The sequence below is a fragment of the Anser anser genome (genome assembly GCF_964211835.1).
Source record: "Anser anser genome assembly, chromosome: 1".
NCBI classification, from domain to species: Eukaryota; Metazoa; Chordata; class Aves; order Anseriformes; family Anatidae; genus Anser; species Anser anser.
The window spans coordinates 209,564,634-209,580,547 of NC_139720.1; the positions used below are offsets into that span (position 1 = coordinate 209,564,634).

General features: G+C 49.4%; 3 protein-coding genes across 10 annotated transcripts in view; 2 read left to right on the forward strand and 1 right to left on the reverse strand.

The window, feature by feature from the left end:
- LOC310893123 (glycerophosphodiester phosphodiesterase domain-containing protein 5-like) overlaps window positions 1-3,853 on the forward strand; it is a 37,827-nt gene extending 33,974 nt beyond the window's left edge. Inside the window, 1 exon segment of the mRNA XM_083821695.1 lies at window positions 708-3,853. Coding sequence (XP_083677821.1) covers window positions 708-954 — 247 coding nt within the window. The 3' untranslated portion in view covers window positions 955-3,853.
- The window catches only part of PAK1 (p21 (RAC1) activated kinase 1), an 805,686-nt gene that overhangs the window by 310,493 nt on the left and 479,279 nt on the right, over window positions 1-15,914 (forward strand). The window lies entirely within an intron of this gene.
- Window positions 2,798-14,977, reverse strand: LOC310893122 (unconventional myosin-VIIa-like). The gene is made up of 12 exons (XM_083821694.1): window positions 13,722-14,977; window positions 12,459-12,612; window positions 12,132-12,287; window positions 11,820-11,925; window positions 10,420-10,533; window positions 9,535-9,622; window positions 9,242-9,348; window positions 8,135-8,320; window positions 7,068-7,184; window positions 6,275-6,358; window positions 5,883-6,002; window positions 2,798-4,881 (listed from the first exon to the last, which is right to left on the reverse strand). Exons 1-12 carry the CDS (start codon window positions 13,846-13,848, stop codon window positions 4,792-4,794), a joined length of 1,449 nt encoding a protein of 482 aa, XP_083677820.1. The 5' UTR covers window positions 13,849-14,977; the 3' UTR covers window positions 2,798-4,791.

The following is a 15,914-nucleotide window of genomic DNA, read 5'->3' on the forward strand; positions in this document are numbered from 1 at the left end:
CCTCATGTCTCTGTCTGCATATATCAGAGTCACTGAGGAATCCATCCTCCCAGACGAACTATCTGAAATATGAAATATACCCAGAAATACCTGAGTGTCACAGACACTATTTTCTTTCTTTCTGTGCTGTCCAAGACATTATCTATGTTTAATAACGGAGAAACTGGGGTCAGGCTGCTGGATGCTCAGCTCTGCCGTGGTTGGATCAGAAGCCAGGCTGTGCTCCTACAGCAGGAGGTGCTGGGCTCAGCTCTTCACCTGCCTGTGGGTGGGTGGAGGGACCAGACCAGCCAGCTCGGGGCTGTTTTCTGCAGGGGTGCTGGGAGCACAGCTCTGCTGCGGGTCACAGCAGGGGGAAAGATCAGGAAGATCCTGGGTGAGCAGCCTGGCTTGCTTATAAGCATGGCGTGGTTATGTGGACTGCTTTGGTGTGGAAAAGGAGAGACAGCTATACTTTTGCTTTGGAAGGCTGGAGAGGGATTAGTCAAAAAGGCGCCTTCAAAATGCTGTTTTACACGTGAAACGTGGACACTTAGACATCACAGCTGTGCATCAGGATCCCTTCTCACTAAAAACTTGAGCAAACCCTCAGGTACCAGGCCAGGTCCTGCCCTGACAAAGTAGAAAAAGGGTGATCGGGGCTCCAGGGAGCTGCGGGGCGAACCACAGCAAGCAGTGGCCTGATCCAAGCACTTTGCCCCTGGCAGGTGGCGAGAGCGGAGTTTCTCCTGCTGTGCCCACGATGGTGGCTCGATGCTGGAGAGCGGCACCTACAACAAGTTCAGGACAGGTGAGCGGGGTGAGGGGGGGCAGGAGATGGATCCTGCTCGGGGTCACCTCTGTCACGCCCATGTCGTGGTGAAGGATGGATGGGTTATCTCAGCATGGGTGCAGTGCTGTGGTTCCTCCCCAGTGATGAACATCACTTTTCATCAAAGCCATGAGCAACCTTGAGCTCTGCTTCAAGCAGAGGTTGGACCAGAGAGCTCCAGAGGTCCCCTCTGACCTGCTTTACTCTGGGATGCTGTGAAAAAAGAACAGAAGGGCACTGAGCACTCTCAGATCTCCACGGCAAGGTGGGGTCTGTTGGGGATACCCCCATGCGCCAGATTTCTGGACTAAAGGAGCAGACAAAATGACCCAACCTGGGCTGCAGGATTTTTTTTGGCCAAGCTGTTTGCTTGTGACTGCTGGCAAAATAGCTGGAGGTGTGTCAATAGCTCACTGCTTGTCTTCTGTTGCAGAGCTCAGCAACATGCCTGCTGTCGTGGCCTGACGCGGGCAAGGAGGAGGTGCAGACCTGCCATCTCGCGGAGGATCGGAGAGCAAAGCCTGCCCTGCTGCCCCTTGCTGAGGTGCAAACAGCAGCCTGCCTGGCGAGGGGCAGCCATTTGCCACCACGACCCCGATGGAGATGAGCACTGACCTTGTTCTCCTGTTGCTTTCCTCTCAGTCCCATGCCTGGCAGGGATCCCTGGGGTGTAAAGGAGCACAGATGGGGCTGCGTCCATGACGAAGCTGTGCACCACGGTGAAAGGATTAAACCTCCCTGGCAGGATTCGTGTAGGAACCACCATTTCCCTCTGAGACCACTGTACCTCATCCTGTAAGCCCTCCTGCAGTGTGTAAGCCCTCTGTTTGTGCAGCTTTGTTTTTATCTTCGCTGCAAACACCCGAGCACCCTCTGGTCCTCCTTGCCCTTGGTTGTCCACATCTCTCCAGTCTCCTGTCCACACACTCCCTTCCTCCTCTCAGGTCTGCTCCAGCCCCAGGAGCTCCCCAGCCCCACCACGACGGTCAAGTGCTGCTGGATGGTTCACCAGGGTCTGTGCCTCTCCATAACACAGGCAGGGACAGCTTAGGTTTTCCTTTCCCCTCCTCTAGTCCTGCCGTAAACCCCAATGGGACAGACTTCACCCTGGCTGTGGGTGAGGGAGTATTTTCCACAGATGCTAAAGGATTTCTTGGTGCCTTGGCCATGTGACTACCGGGACAGTAACCAGGAGCACAACACTTCTTCATCGAGCTGGGTGTGAACTGGTTCCACGAGGTGTCCTGTTTGCTTTTCCCTTGGGAAGGTCTTTGTTACCTGCTCTGCATCCTGGGATTTATTCCGATTTTCATTTCTCCCGGTGGCTGCTGGCACATACAGGGAAGGAATTCCATGCCTTGTTCTGCAAGGGAGATGTGAACATCTCCAGGTTTAAGCCATACATTTCTACTTGAACAGATAATAAAAACTTTTTTTTTTTTTTCTTTTGTAAATTTTAGGTGATGTTTTAAATACAGTTTGGCTCTCCAATCCTGTTTTGTTCTTATTCTAGGGGATTGGGAAAGGGGAAGAACGTGGCATTCAGATCATCATCATTCAGAGGTGTGTTTTTGCTGATTAAACATATCATCACAAATAAAAGGTGAAAGGGAAGTACAGGGTTTCAAAGTTAACTGTGCTGAAAAGCACTCAAATTTTCTAAGCTTGCAATTTTGAGGTATTTTGGAGGCTAGATGTGCGAAAAAGCAGTAGCTTCCCTTGGAAAAGGGCAAAAGGATTGGTGTAGAGCAGCTCCAGATCTATGAAGCGTGCAGAAAGGATCCTAATGATGGTGTTAGCTCCCTACCCCCCTTCTTAATTTTCTTAATTTTTGTGTCCACTGACGGTTCGCTCCCCCTTGCCGGATATTCTCACCAGGAGCCCCGTTCCACCAGAAGTCCTCTCCCTGCTGAGGACCTGGGGGCCCTGATCCCACCCGTGGAGCCACCACCACGACCGCACAGTGCAGGACAGCCTCCCGCAAGCCACTTTATGCCTTTTAATGAGAATATTTCACTTGGACATACGTTTTTTTTCGTGTTACATTGCTCGGTGTGAATACAAAGAGGCCAGCAGATGCTAATACATATGACACACAGGCACACGCACACAAGAGTCCCAGCACCCCCTAAATGGTGGGGTGCACGGGAGGCCAACAGAGCTGTGAACGAAGGGACGAGGGTGGCGGTGGGGGAAAGCTGGCCCAGACCAGCACTGGAGAACATTGCTAGGCTGCATCGTCTACTGAGCGTGTTGTGGGCGGCAGGGGTGGCTGGAGGCTCGTCGTGGTGGTAAGGGGGATCTCCTAGCAGCCCTGGCTGGCTGGTGGACGTCTCCAAGCAGCATTTTGTTTGCTTTGGTGGAGAGACCGAGGTCCAAAGCCACTGCTGTATCCCCGTCAGATGCCGTGCTCCTGGTGGCCTGGCAGGTAGTGCTCCTGGTGCCACAGCGCTGGGAGACTGAGCCCAGTAAGCCCAGCAAGGGTTACTTGAGCTTAACTGGTTAGTGACACCAACATCAGCTCTCAGCAGACACTTCTCACCCCTCCTGATGCCACCTGCCCAGGAACGTGCTCCTCTGAAGCCTGGATTTTGGAAAGGCACCCCATGCTCCTTCCCCTACCTCCCCCCAGACACGACATGCCTTTAGCCTCCTCTCTGCCGGCAGGTCCCAGCTCTGGTCCAAAGGAGCTGCTCCACACTGCGTGGTGCTGGGTGGACAATGGGACAACCAGCCAGCAGATCGGCAGGGCCAACCAAAGATGGAGAAAAACCCTCTGAAATCATGGGCCTGTGCTCTCTGAGAGTGCTTCAGGCTCCAACCGGGACTGGCAGAGAGCCCTTTTATACAGCAACACACACAAAAGCACAACAAAATCATTAAGTTTTTTCCAGCTGTGATGGCCAAGTCCGTGTTTAGATCAGAGCCCTTTCTGCACATGGGCTTGGCCACAATCTTCCAAGAGCAGGAACTTCGAAATCCCTACGTCCACGTTGAAGCTTGCAGTAAAGATCCTCCCAGGGTTAATTTGTCTGGACACAAGGGGGGCAAAAGGAGATGACATCTTCTGAGCTTCACTTCCAGCTGAGCCCTTAGGTTGGGGAAGATGTGCCCCAGTCACTGGCTGTCACGGTGCCAGGGGGATCCTAGGGCGAGGAATTGTCCTGCAGGTCGCCCTCAGCCCTGAGTCATCGTCCAGATACCAGCGCAAATTGCGGGATATTTTTTTTTCTTTTTAATATTTTAAAAAATAAATAGAAGAAGAAACAGAACTTTAAAATTTGTTCTTTAAATATTTCCAGCATTGCACGGACAGCACTTCAGTACTCTAGCCTGTTCGATCAGTGGTTTGTTTGTTCTGATTCCTGGTTAAAATGTGCTCCTCCCAGCCTGCTTTTTCTTCCTGTCCTTAAGAACACGGTGTATTCTTCTGTGATGTCAAAAAACAAGCCCCGCAGTGTTCATCAGACACCTTTCCAGCATGGACTGGGGCTCTGCTACTCCTCTTCAAACCTGAAATGCCCATAAGCTCACCAAAAGCCGTTAGCATCTCGATAGCTCTCTCTTTACTTAAAATAAAAACACAAACCAAACCAAGCCACACGCACACGCACACACACACAAATCCTCTTCCCAGAGCCTTTTTGATGGCAGCTGTTGGGTTCAGGCAAACGTCCTGCCGGAGTTTCTTTGCTCAGTCACTGCCTGAGAGCGGTGGTGTCCCCTGGAAATCTTTGAGGTTTAAGGTGGAGTCGGGGTGCAGGGTGGGGAAGGAGGACGGGGGGTCAGAGATAGTCATCCTCGCTCGAAGGGGAGGTGGGATTGGAGCCTTCGAGGTCAGAGTCCAGCGAACTCCCTGACGGCGTTCGGCTCATCTTCCACATCTGGGAGGCAAAGGTTCTCCCCCAGCTGCATGGGTACCCCACAGCCCTCAGCTGGCGAATTAGCCCCATGGCCACCTGCCAGTGGCTTCTTGCAGTTCACTTGCTACCCTTTGCACTCCTCTGTTTGCTCATGGCTGTTAGCATCTGGCTGATGTACGAGGTCAAAAGATCATCCATCTTGTAGCCCTGGTGAGGAGAGAGAAGATGTTACCTGCCTTTATAGCACAGCTTGGTCTCTGGCTCATGCTTCTTGAACACACTTGCTACAAGTCGTTAACTTATATATATGTTTCCAGGTATATTTTTCCCTTCTTTTTTTTTTTTTCTTTTTCCTTCTTCCTTTTTCCACAGTTCTCCTTGAGTGATATGGCCCTGACACAAGGATCAAACACAATTTACAGTGCAAGTCTCTCCCAGGAGGCTGCTGAGGCTAAGGATGTGTGGAGCTTTGGAAGGGGAGTGGATTTTTCAAATGGCCAAAAATAATGTGAACGCCCCAAATTAATAACAGGACAGGACTTTTTATCCTACATGCTTTGAGTTTAAGATAGACTAAGCAGAAGTGTTTTGTTTTCTTTTTTTTTTTCCTTGTGGCTGTTAGTAGGTACAAGCTGGGCAAAGGATCTTGGTAAAAGGACACCCCCTGAGCCCACATCTGCTTTGATACGTTTTTCACTCCAGTGACATGGAGCAGTGTCCCATGTTCCTGGGTCGGCAATGCCCTAAGAACCTCAGGCTTGCCTGTAACTTGGAAGATGGACCTAATGAGAGCCCCAGTTGCTTGGGCAGAGCCATGGTGTGAGTGCTGCTTGTTTGCTTACTACAGGCTTGTCCAGTGCTACTGCCCTGGGGGCAGTGGCAGGGAAGTCTTGGATGAACTCTGTGCTGCCATAAAGCTCTCCATGGATGCATAGGAGGTGAGGCCTTACACACTTAACATATCCCCATACTTAATATCTAAATCATCCCTAGGAAAAGCTGTTCTGGAGATAGCAACCAGACAGTGCTGAAATCAAGGGGAAAAAATATAAAAATAAAAAAAGAAAAACACACATTGTTGGGTCTTCTATGAGACCACTTTCAGTCCAGAGAATCCCTGAGACATGGCTTATGGGAAGCAGTTTATTTTAGCCTGCCAAAGTCAGGATTTTTTCTAACTGTGCCCATCAATCTTTAACACTCCTTACCAGGGATGTCTCGCAGAGCAGCTTGCTTCCCCTCACCAGGTTGCCGATAGTTATATGGAAGTAGGTGTTGCCACTGCTCCAGTTGGAGATCTTGGTGAAGGGGTGAGTGATGAGAATATCCTGGTGGGAACACAAGACTCACACTCAACACGAGAGCCTCAACCTTTAACTTTCCTTCAAGCAGACCAAGGATGTCTGCTGAAATGAGAATATACCATGGCCTCACAGGAACAGCAGTGAAGTGCAAGACTGCGGATCCTCCATTCTCGTGGAGGACTGCTCTACTGGAAGGTCCATGTGGCTGGTGGAATAGCACAGCCTTTGGGATTAACCCTGTAAGGGGTTGGGGAGTTGGCTCAGGAGCACCTGGTGAAGACCTCAGTTTTGCTTACCTTGGTTTTGGGATCAATGAGGCTCACTCCATGCTTATTGATGGCAATTAGAAGGATTTCTGGATAATTTGGCTCTGTAGTTTGCTGTTGGAAATGAGATGAACTGGTTAGGGGAAGCGTCGTGCTAAATCAGGTGCTTTCCTATTTCCTCACCCAGTATCTTCTGCCAGCATTTGCATTTACATTTGGCAGCTAAATCACTCTGGGTGGAAAAATCACAGGATATTATTCAGATCCACTATGCCATCTAATGAACATGACAGAAATTAAGGTGCCTAAGTTCAAAGATATCATGAACGGTTTCAGCGTCATGTTTCCACACCATGCTTAATGTATGGTCCCTGAGTATGGGGGGTTGCAATAAGGTGCCCAGAGTTCTTGGACTTCATCACTACTGGCCTCCCCTGCCTGTGATGGGAACCTGGTGCCATGATGGGTGATCTGGATTGGGTTCACAGTGTGTGCAGGTGTGTGAAAATTACACGTTCCCCTTTCCCTTCACAAAACAGAGAATGGCTCTTGCCTCCTCAGCAGTACAGCTGCGAGGATAGACCTGAAGAGGACTGAGATACGTTGATGCTCTACAATGCCCCAGTATTGTAAAGAGACAGGGCAGCCATAAATGAGTATCTCAGCCCTTTACTGATGGAGAGACTTACATCCTTTCCCTGTCTTATCAGGGTTGTTCCACTCCAGGCACTGGGACAACCCTGCATACCTGGAACCCCTCCATGATACGGGACTTCTGATACTGTCTCAAAGCTGCCAGGGAACCCCCAGGCAGAGCAGGTACCTTCACTTCAAAGAATGCTGATCCAAATGTAGGCCACTTGAAGATAATCTTTAGGAAGGCAAGCTTGGCTTCTTCTCTCGTTTTGCCTGCGTGCTTATTGTAGTATGCCACGATGGACTGCAACAGAGAGGACAGCAGAGCTGGAGGGTTTGCATTACCTTGGACCAAAGATTTTTGCAGGTAAAGAAGCATCATGCTACAAAGACGGACTATCCTACCAGAAACCATAATTGCTTCACGGTAACTGGGCTTTCGCTGAGATTCATTAACAAACCACAGCATATGGTGAACCTGTGATCAGTTCTTCCTGCCTATTAGCTGTTCTCAGATGGCAAGTTTCTTGGGATGAGTAAATATTAATTGGGCCAAGAAAGTAGCTGGAGAAGTTTTCCAGGTGGAGACATCTATTCTAGTCTCTGCTCCAATGAACACTTCACAGAAGTGTTGGTGGGTCACTGGAGCAGAGCCTGGAACTAAAGTAGGTCCTTTCTTAGAAGCTGTACTGATGACTCCATTATAGGGATTATAAATTTTGATCTTTCAATTTTGGGAGCAGAAGGGACTGAGGGGACTTCGACACAGAGAAGCCAATAATTTGCTTGTTAGACACATGGCCAAGTTCAAGTCCCAGCAAACAGAAAGGACTTACAAGATTGTTTCTTGGCAGTGAGACATCTACATTACTTTATGGCCTAGACTTGTCCGTACCTGTGCCACAGCTCTCCTTGTGTAAAGCGGGGAGAATTGCCTTTCTGCTCAGCAGTCTGCCTTCAACAACAAAGCTTTACATGAGACCATCCCCTAGATGTGTCCATACAGCACTGCATCCACCACTACAGTCACAGCAACGTGCAGCACAAAGCCCACAACGTGTGTGTGTGTCTGAACACATGTACAATTCCTTCTCTTGGTGCTGTTGGAGAGACTGTGGCCCTTTTAAGGCTCAAGAGGGACCATGGGTCACTCCTTCTGGCAACCTGACTTCAGTGTTGAACATCAGACAAGTCACACGAGATGCTGGGTTTCCCCCCACCAAGCCTGACCTATGACTAAAGCTGCTGTTTTACCCGCTTCCAGTCATCTGGAGAGAGCTGCCGGACGAGGTCCTGAGGCACCAGCTCCTTCAGAAGCTTGGGGATGCTGGGGAAATAGGATTTGTCATCCTCAAACTTCACCCGGTAGATGAGAGCTGCCAACTGCAGGACCTCTTCCCGTGTACACTTGTGGTAGCCGCGCAGGTACTTTGGTAACTCCTGTATGTGGAAGAAAGCCATTCAGAAATAGAGGGGGTGACCTCAGACCTTCACCCTCTGGTGCTAAATCACATTTTTGGAGGTCTCCAGCTCCTGGATATGAGGCTCTGCCTTAGGAACACTCATAGTTGTTGTACCAAGTGTGGTGGACAGGCAGCTGCTCAGCTGAGACCACACTTGATGTCTAAAGATCCTCTCTGGCCTGAAACGTTCTCGTGTTACAGGGTGGTCCCTGTGGTAGGTATCAGATGTGTGAACCTACAGTCTTGTTCTCCCTCCCTCATTGCTGAAAATCCAACCCTTGTAATGGACAATTGGAATTGAATGTGTTTTTTTTCCTCCCTTTATTTTTCCTTTTCATTTTTTTTTCAATCTATTCCCCCATTACGAAAAGATGCTTGAAAATGTGTCAGGTAACTATCAAAGCATCAGAGGCTATGATAATATTAGGATAATTGCTTTATCCAGGCAAGAACACAGGGAACATCTGTGTATTTGCATACTTGTATGAAAAAGCTTTGGGACATGCACGTGTCTCTTTCTTCCCAGATGAAACAAGTGCAGAAGAGCTGCAGCTTCTTGACTGGCTGCTGGGACCATCACAGCTCACGCCCAAGAATGAAGGAGCTGAAAACCTTCAGAATGCTTGTGAATTTGTACTCCCTGCTAAGGCTGAGTGCTACAGTGTCCCACTTCTTGCTACTTTCCCAAGAACATCTGGCCCAAATCTCAGCTGAGTTGGTTGCCTTACAGTGCATGAAGCCTGGTCCTTGCCATACAACCCAACTGTTCTTCATAGCTCTCTGTTGAAGGCAGGACTTTGTTCTGTTAAAAGTAAAACTTCATGCATCTGCACATACACAGTCTTTCCACCCTAATTCCTCCCAAAGTCTCTGCTGCTATCTCAGGTTCCCAGAGCACCTGGTAATAGTGGAAGATCGAATCTGCCATCGAATCCTTTCCAGGCGTTGTGTTGGTCCAGAGCTTTTTCATGAAGAACACTTGGTAGGTGAGGGAAGGCACTATACCTGTGCGAAGGAAGCAGGGAGCAGATCTGAGAGCAATGCTGAGAGCACCAGCCAGGTCATCTGTCAGGTTTTGCCCCCAGGGCTGGCACGGGCAGCACAACCACAGCAGCGTGGCCCATCTTTAAAAGGGCTGGAGGGCTCAAGGAGGGCTGTGCGTGACCCCAAAGGGAGAAAAGTCACTGTTACCATCTTTCGCTGGTCTTGCTTTCTTTATCCAGTCCGTCAGGTGTCTCACAAAGTCAAAGAAGAAATCGCCCTCGGGCACACTGATGACCTGGGGGCACAGCACATGGTTACAAAGGCTGAGGAAGCAGCGAGAGGCCACAGGCAGGGCTGGCTGTTGCCCCATCTCCTGCAGTTTTTGCTCACTGCTTTGTCTCAATTAGACTTCTCTGCTACAAACTGCTGATGCCAGAAAGCCATTGCCAACAACTCGCTCTAATTCCACCCATTAATTCTTATTGCACCTTCCTGTTTCCCTGGAGCAATTAATTTCCCTTCCTGATGACTATCTCTGTAGATTTCTTCCAGTTGCCCAAGGCAGCTCTAAGCTTGCACATTTTTCTTAATCCTTATAAACCAGCCAAAACCAGGACACCGTCTCAGCAACATGGGTCTTCTACCTCTTTCTCCTGATGGACCCTATCTCCTTTGCCCCAGATCAATGCAGCATCACAGGAACAGCTACCCAGAGGGGACCAGGCTGGCTCCATCTGGCAGTCCCCATGTGCTCTTTAACATTCAATTAATTCGCAATGCAGTGACCTCTTTGGGCAAAAAATGACAAAAATGACAACAAAGGCAAAAAAAGAGTGACTCTTGCCTCACTCTGGATCACACAGGGATTCGGTGGGCCACAATTAGTGTGAGATCCTGCACATAGGGTGGCACTGGCTGCATCACTCAGTCAGCAGGACACAGCAGGCTGCCACAGTGCTATCATCGGGCGTTAAAGCCACCTGCTCTCAACACAGGAGACCTTTGCCTGTTTGTGTTTTAAGCCCTTTGGGATGATTGCTGTGAAGCACCGAGTGTTTTGGCATTACCCCAGCCTCTGTGTGGGTCACTCACCTTGTCAGAGATTTTGACGAAGAGGCTGAAGCCTTCAGAAGATTTTAGGAGCAGCCTGTTGGAGATGTTCTGGCAGAAATCCTTGGCTTTTGTGCTGGACTCCACCTCAAATGCCTACAAAGAAAGGAAGATCATCACCACTGCTACCTCAAGATTAATTTCTGCTTCATGCTCTCTTCGAGGAGCTCTAGGCTCAGATATGTGAAAAGATGTAAGTGCCCACCACCAACGAAAGAAGTGATTTTATGGATTGTGGCTCTGGACATGTGAAAAGGAAATTTGCAGAAGTTCAGCCATGAACTTCTTATTGGGAACTTATTGGGAACTTAAACTTCTGCCAGTCCCATGCATGGCCACGTTTGCCTGAACCACCAGAACCCATGTTCCACATACCATGAGAGAATGGCCTGGAGCTCAGTGCCACTGCCCCTCAGTGCAAATGCGTGTTGTACCACAGGGACACTACTTGGCCAGCCCACCTGGGTGACTGCCATGGTCAAAGGGACCACAGACACGTGCCGAAGTCCCCTCTGCCTCCTTCTACTGGCTGTCACAAAGATGCGTGTGTATAAAGCAGCTTATTACTAGTCACATAGAAAAAATACTCAGAGTGATAAGAAGTCCCAGGAGATCTGTAAAACCCCGTTACAGAAAAACATGGGCACACACACAGCTACTGGAGAAGAATACCCTTTTCCCTTCATGGGTGTGCACTGCTTTTCACATAAACTCCCTTGGAAATACAAGAATTTAGTTGTGCCCAAGGGCATGATGAAAGAGAGGAGCAGGCAAACCTCACTGGGAGACTAATCAGTAGCATGAGAGAGCAGTACCTGCAAGGACATGCCTATCTGCTCCAGCCTCAATTTATCTACATGCCTTATTAATGTCTAAGATGATTAATGAAAGGTTCCTGAGTGCAGATGTTATGATTTCTGCATCATCTCAGGTCAGAATGGGGAATAATTTTAGTTTCCTTCTTGCCAGCTCCCAGCCCAGTCCCTGGGACTGGTACCCAGCTGGGTATGGTTTGGTGGACTGAATCTGTCAGTTGAGGCTGCAAATAACTGATGGCCAAGGCCTGTGAACCACTGAGGGCGTGGATGGAGATGAACACATCCTGTTTCTCTCTTCCTGGAGTCAAAATTTGCAGTGAAGACTGACTCAGCACCCATGTCTGGAGAAGGTGAATTGCAGGAAATCAGACCCCTGAGCTCCAGTCTTCTATCCTGCCTCACCAAGGTAGATAAGGATGGATCTTTCTGATGCTGCTGTTTCAGACTCTTCTGGGAAGGCTGAATTTTTTCTGAATCAGAAACAACAGTAGCCTTTTCTGGGATTTTAATAAGAAAATTGACATCCATCCTGACAAAAATGAAGTTTCCTTCTATCCCATTTACCTCATCGGTGTCATCAGGAAAGTAAACCTTGTGGAAAATCTGGGTGGTTTTGTGTTGAATGGCTTCCACTTCTACGAGATGGGGAGGGTACTTTCTGGATCCATTCCTGCAAAACAGGGAGAGGCAAGTGCCATAGCATCAGCAACATCCTCCACCCAAAGTCCTTTTAGTTCAGTTTGGCTGAATGCAGAGAAAGGCTGTGAGCTTCCAGTGTCCCTCCAACTACTACCAAAACATCTCCTACTTGTAATTTCTAATGCATATTTGGATGCTGTGACATGGTCAGGACTAGGAGGTCTTTTGGTGCTGTACCTTAGGGCTTTCTGGAGTCTTTGGATGCAGTCTGCTGCCAACGGGTGATGTTTTCGGGACTGCAGAAACCTCTGGACATGGGGCAGGAGGATGTTACTTGGAGGGAAAAGGCCTGTACACAACCACAGCAGCTCCCAGCCTTTCTCTTCACTGTACCTAAATGAGGAAAGATCCAGGAGGAAAAAAGTTATGGCGTGGACACTGCTCTGTGCTTTGGCATGGGTGGGTGGTTCTCAGCTAGAGGGGAGGAGACGTGCTTAGGCTCCAGATCTCCTTTGCCCAACAGAGGCTAGTGTCTTTGGGCCAAGCAAAACCAACGACTCTTACTTGATGTGGTTGTCCGTAAGCTGCTTCAGGGTCTGGCAGTAGATTTCATCCTTCAGAGGCTCAGCTTTCAAGGCACCTTCAAATATTTGGTCTGTCAGCTCATTGACTGAGCGGGTCCTTTTGGATGGGTAGTCACCCATGTACTTCAGCACTGGTGGGAGACAGGAGTCAAGGATCAGCTAAGCGGGAGGTCTGGAGAAGCCCTTCTGTTGATGATGTGATAAAAGACATCCCACATTTGACTACAGAAGTGGCTGCAATTTGGTGGAGGGGGCACAGTGGTAAGGCTTTAAATTTCTTTAGGAGATGTCCAGCGAGCTCTCTCTCTTTTTCATGCATCATCTCAGGTCAGAAAGAACCACTTTGTGGTTGGGATGTAGGCCTAGGGAAGTTCTGTGACTACTGTGTTACCTGATCACACATAGTGATACCACTATAAAAGACCAGATTTTCAGCTGGTGTCATGAGGCAGAGCTCTGCAGACAGCACTGGAGCTGTGGTAACATAAACCAAATGATGACCTTCACCACTTCACCATATTGTACCTATTCTGCATGACAACAGGTCACAGTATTCTGAATAAATGTGTTTAACATGGAAAGGAGAATGATAAAATTGCAGATGTTCTCAATTTTTACCAGTCCTTTTAGTTCCTACTACTGCTGTTATTTGCTGCTAGGAGGAAAACTGTAGCAGCAGTAACTGTGCTGTAGCATCAGTACCGGGTTTATACCAACAGAACTGTTCGAACTAAAGTCTGTATCCTAGAGCAAAACCCTACCAAAACACAAAGGCGACTTCCACAGGTTAGATTTATATTTGTACTCAGCTTCTTTCTCCCATGCTGTCTTTATTCTGCCAGGAAAGTGATACTCAGGCATCAAGCCCTGTCCCTGAGGCCATGAGGACTAGTTTGTATCCATAATGATTAGGTCTACTCCCTTCTACAGCAGATGCATCCTGGAGAGTTGAAGCAAGCCAAAACAGAACTGTTGAGTTAACCGCTAAGCGATGTGTACCTGCAAGACTCAGTAACTTACTCCCTGGACCTTGCTTATGGAGAAGACACCCATCAGCTCTCAAGGATGCTCAAATACAGATTTCGGGATCAGATCCATCTCCAAGTCCATGACATGGTCCCAAAGCCCTTAAGAGGGACCAGAAACCTTTCTATGGGCTTTAGTTGGGTCTCTGAAGAAGCTGCTCAGCCCTTTGCCTGTCAGCCCTGTTGCCCAAGGGGTGCCCCAGGAAGTGGAAGGATATCAATGAAGGCCATGCAGGCTTCTTGGGACAGCTCCTCGCTCCCCAGGATCTTCTTCAGCAACGGCTGTTTGATGGGCTCACGGGTGTAACACCACAACTTGTCCTTCCCACGGCTCTTGGTGATCATGACCCTGCTCAGGGTGTGCTTGGGTGGTGGCCTGGTGGCAAAGGAAAAGCAAAAGGAAAGGTGGAGAGGTTACAGGGATAAAATGGACTGTGTGTAACCAGTGCTTCACCTGGAAGGCTGTTCACAACACCAGAATAAAGAACTCTTACACCAAGTGGCTATTCACAGTTTTACAGAGTATCTGTCTCCCGCTGTGTCCAAAGGTAGTCATTTTTCCTTTCCTAGGGCTCAGAAAAGTCCCTTTTGGACCCTACCCAAGCACCTTTTCTACTGAAATAAAAAAAAAAAAAAAAAAAAAAGCTTCTAACCACAAGAGAAGGGGTGATGGCAATGGGTGGTGAGGGAGATGGGCAGCAACAATGAAAGAATATTGCCCAGTAGAACAAACCCACCAGGGTGAAGACATCTCACAGGACTTGGTCTGTCTCCATGGGCTGCCAACCCCTCTAAACAGGAGCGGGAGTTTTTTGATCAGTCTGGTAAGCTACATTCAGCAGTGGTGCATGCTTTGGAGCTGAGATGAAAATGTCCCCACGTAATTCACCTGCTGCCTACGTGGTCTCAGGCTGTGTAAGGGATCACTGGGAAGGAATACTAGACCACTAAGCACAGCCTCCCACAGATTCACAGATTCACAGATTTCTCTAGGTTGGAAGAGACCTCAAGATCATCGAGTCCAACCTCCGACCTAACACTAAGTACTCCACTAAACCATATCCCTAAGTTCTACATCTAAACGTCTTTTAAAGACCTCCAGGGATGGTGACTCCACCACCTCCCTGGGCAGCCCGTTCCAATGCTTAATAACCCTTTCGGTAAAGAAGTACTTCCTAACATCCAACCTAAAACTCCCCTGTCGCAACTTTAGCCCATTCCCCCTCGTCCTGTCACTAGGCACGTGGGAGAATAGACCAACCCCCACCTCTCTACAGCCTCCTTTCAGGTAACTGTAGAGAGCAATGAGGTCGCCCCTGAGCCTCCTCTTCTCCAGGCTGAACAAGCCCAGCTCCCTCAGCCGCTCCTCGTAAGACTTGTTCTCCAGACCCCTCACAAGCTTGGTCGCCCTTCTCTGGACTCGCTCGAGCACGTCCATGTCCTTCCTGTAGCGAGGGGCCCAAAACTGAACACAGTACTCGAGGTGCGGCCTCACCAGAGCCGAGTACAGGGGGACAATCACTTCCCTAGACCTGCTGGCCACACTGCTTCTTATACAAGCCAGGATGCTGTTGGCCTTCTTGGCCACCTGAGCACACTGCTGGCTCATATTCAGCCGACTATCCACCAATACTCCCAGGTCCTTCTCGGCCAGGCAGCTTTCCAGCCACTCATCTCCCAGCCTGTAGCGCTGCTTGGGGTTGTTGCGCCCCAGGTGCAGGACCCGGCACTTGGCCTTGTTGAACTTCATGCAGTTGACCTCACCCATCGCTCCAGCCTATCCAGATCCTCCTGCAGAGCCTTCCTGCCCTCGAGCAGATCGACACACGCACTTAGCTTGGTGTCATCTGCAAACTTACTGAGGGTGCACTGGACGCCCTCATCCAGATCATCAATAAAGATATTAAAGAGGACCGGCCCCAGTACCGAGCCCTGGGGGACTCCACTAGTGACCGGCCTCCAACCAGATTTGACTCCATTCACCACAACTCTCTGGGCCCGGCCATCCAGCCAGTTTCTAACCCAGCGAAGCGTACGCCAGTCCAAGCCCCGAGCAGCCAGTTTCTTGAGGAGAATGTTGTGGGGAACGGTGTCAAAAGCCTTACTGAGGTCAAGGTAAACCACATCCACAGCCTTTCCCTCATCCACCAAGCGCGTCACTTGGTCATAGAAGGAGATCAAAGATCTCCTGAAGATGGGTACTTCAGCTGTGACCGCTTTAGCCTTTTGAATGGGTCTGGTTTGGTTTTGTTGATGGAGTTTTCTTTTGTTAACCAGAGATTCTAAGCCTTGGAGATGGGGAGAAAAAATGGGTTGAGGCAGGATTGCATGGGGCAGCCTTTCTCTCTGTCAAGCCAAATGGCCTGGGGGGGAGCCAGCCCCAGAAAAGGGGCCCCTCAGCCCCCCCAGCC

Bases quoted from the DNA above. Each gene is read 5' to 3' on its own strand.
- LOC310893122 (XM_083821694.1), bottom strand. From the start codon at position 13,848: ATGATCACCAAGAGCCGTGGGAAGGACAAGTTGTGGTGTTACACCCGT. The intron at 9,349-9,534 runs GTAACAGTGACT...TCCTTCGCACAG, and splicing joins AGCAAGACCAGCGAAAGATG to GTATAGTGCCTTCCCTCACC. The intron at 6,003-6,274 runs GTAAGCAAAACT...TGTTCCCACCAG, and splicing joins TCATTGATCCCAAAACCAAG to GATATTCTCATCACTCACCC.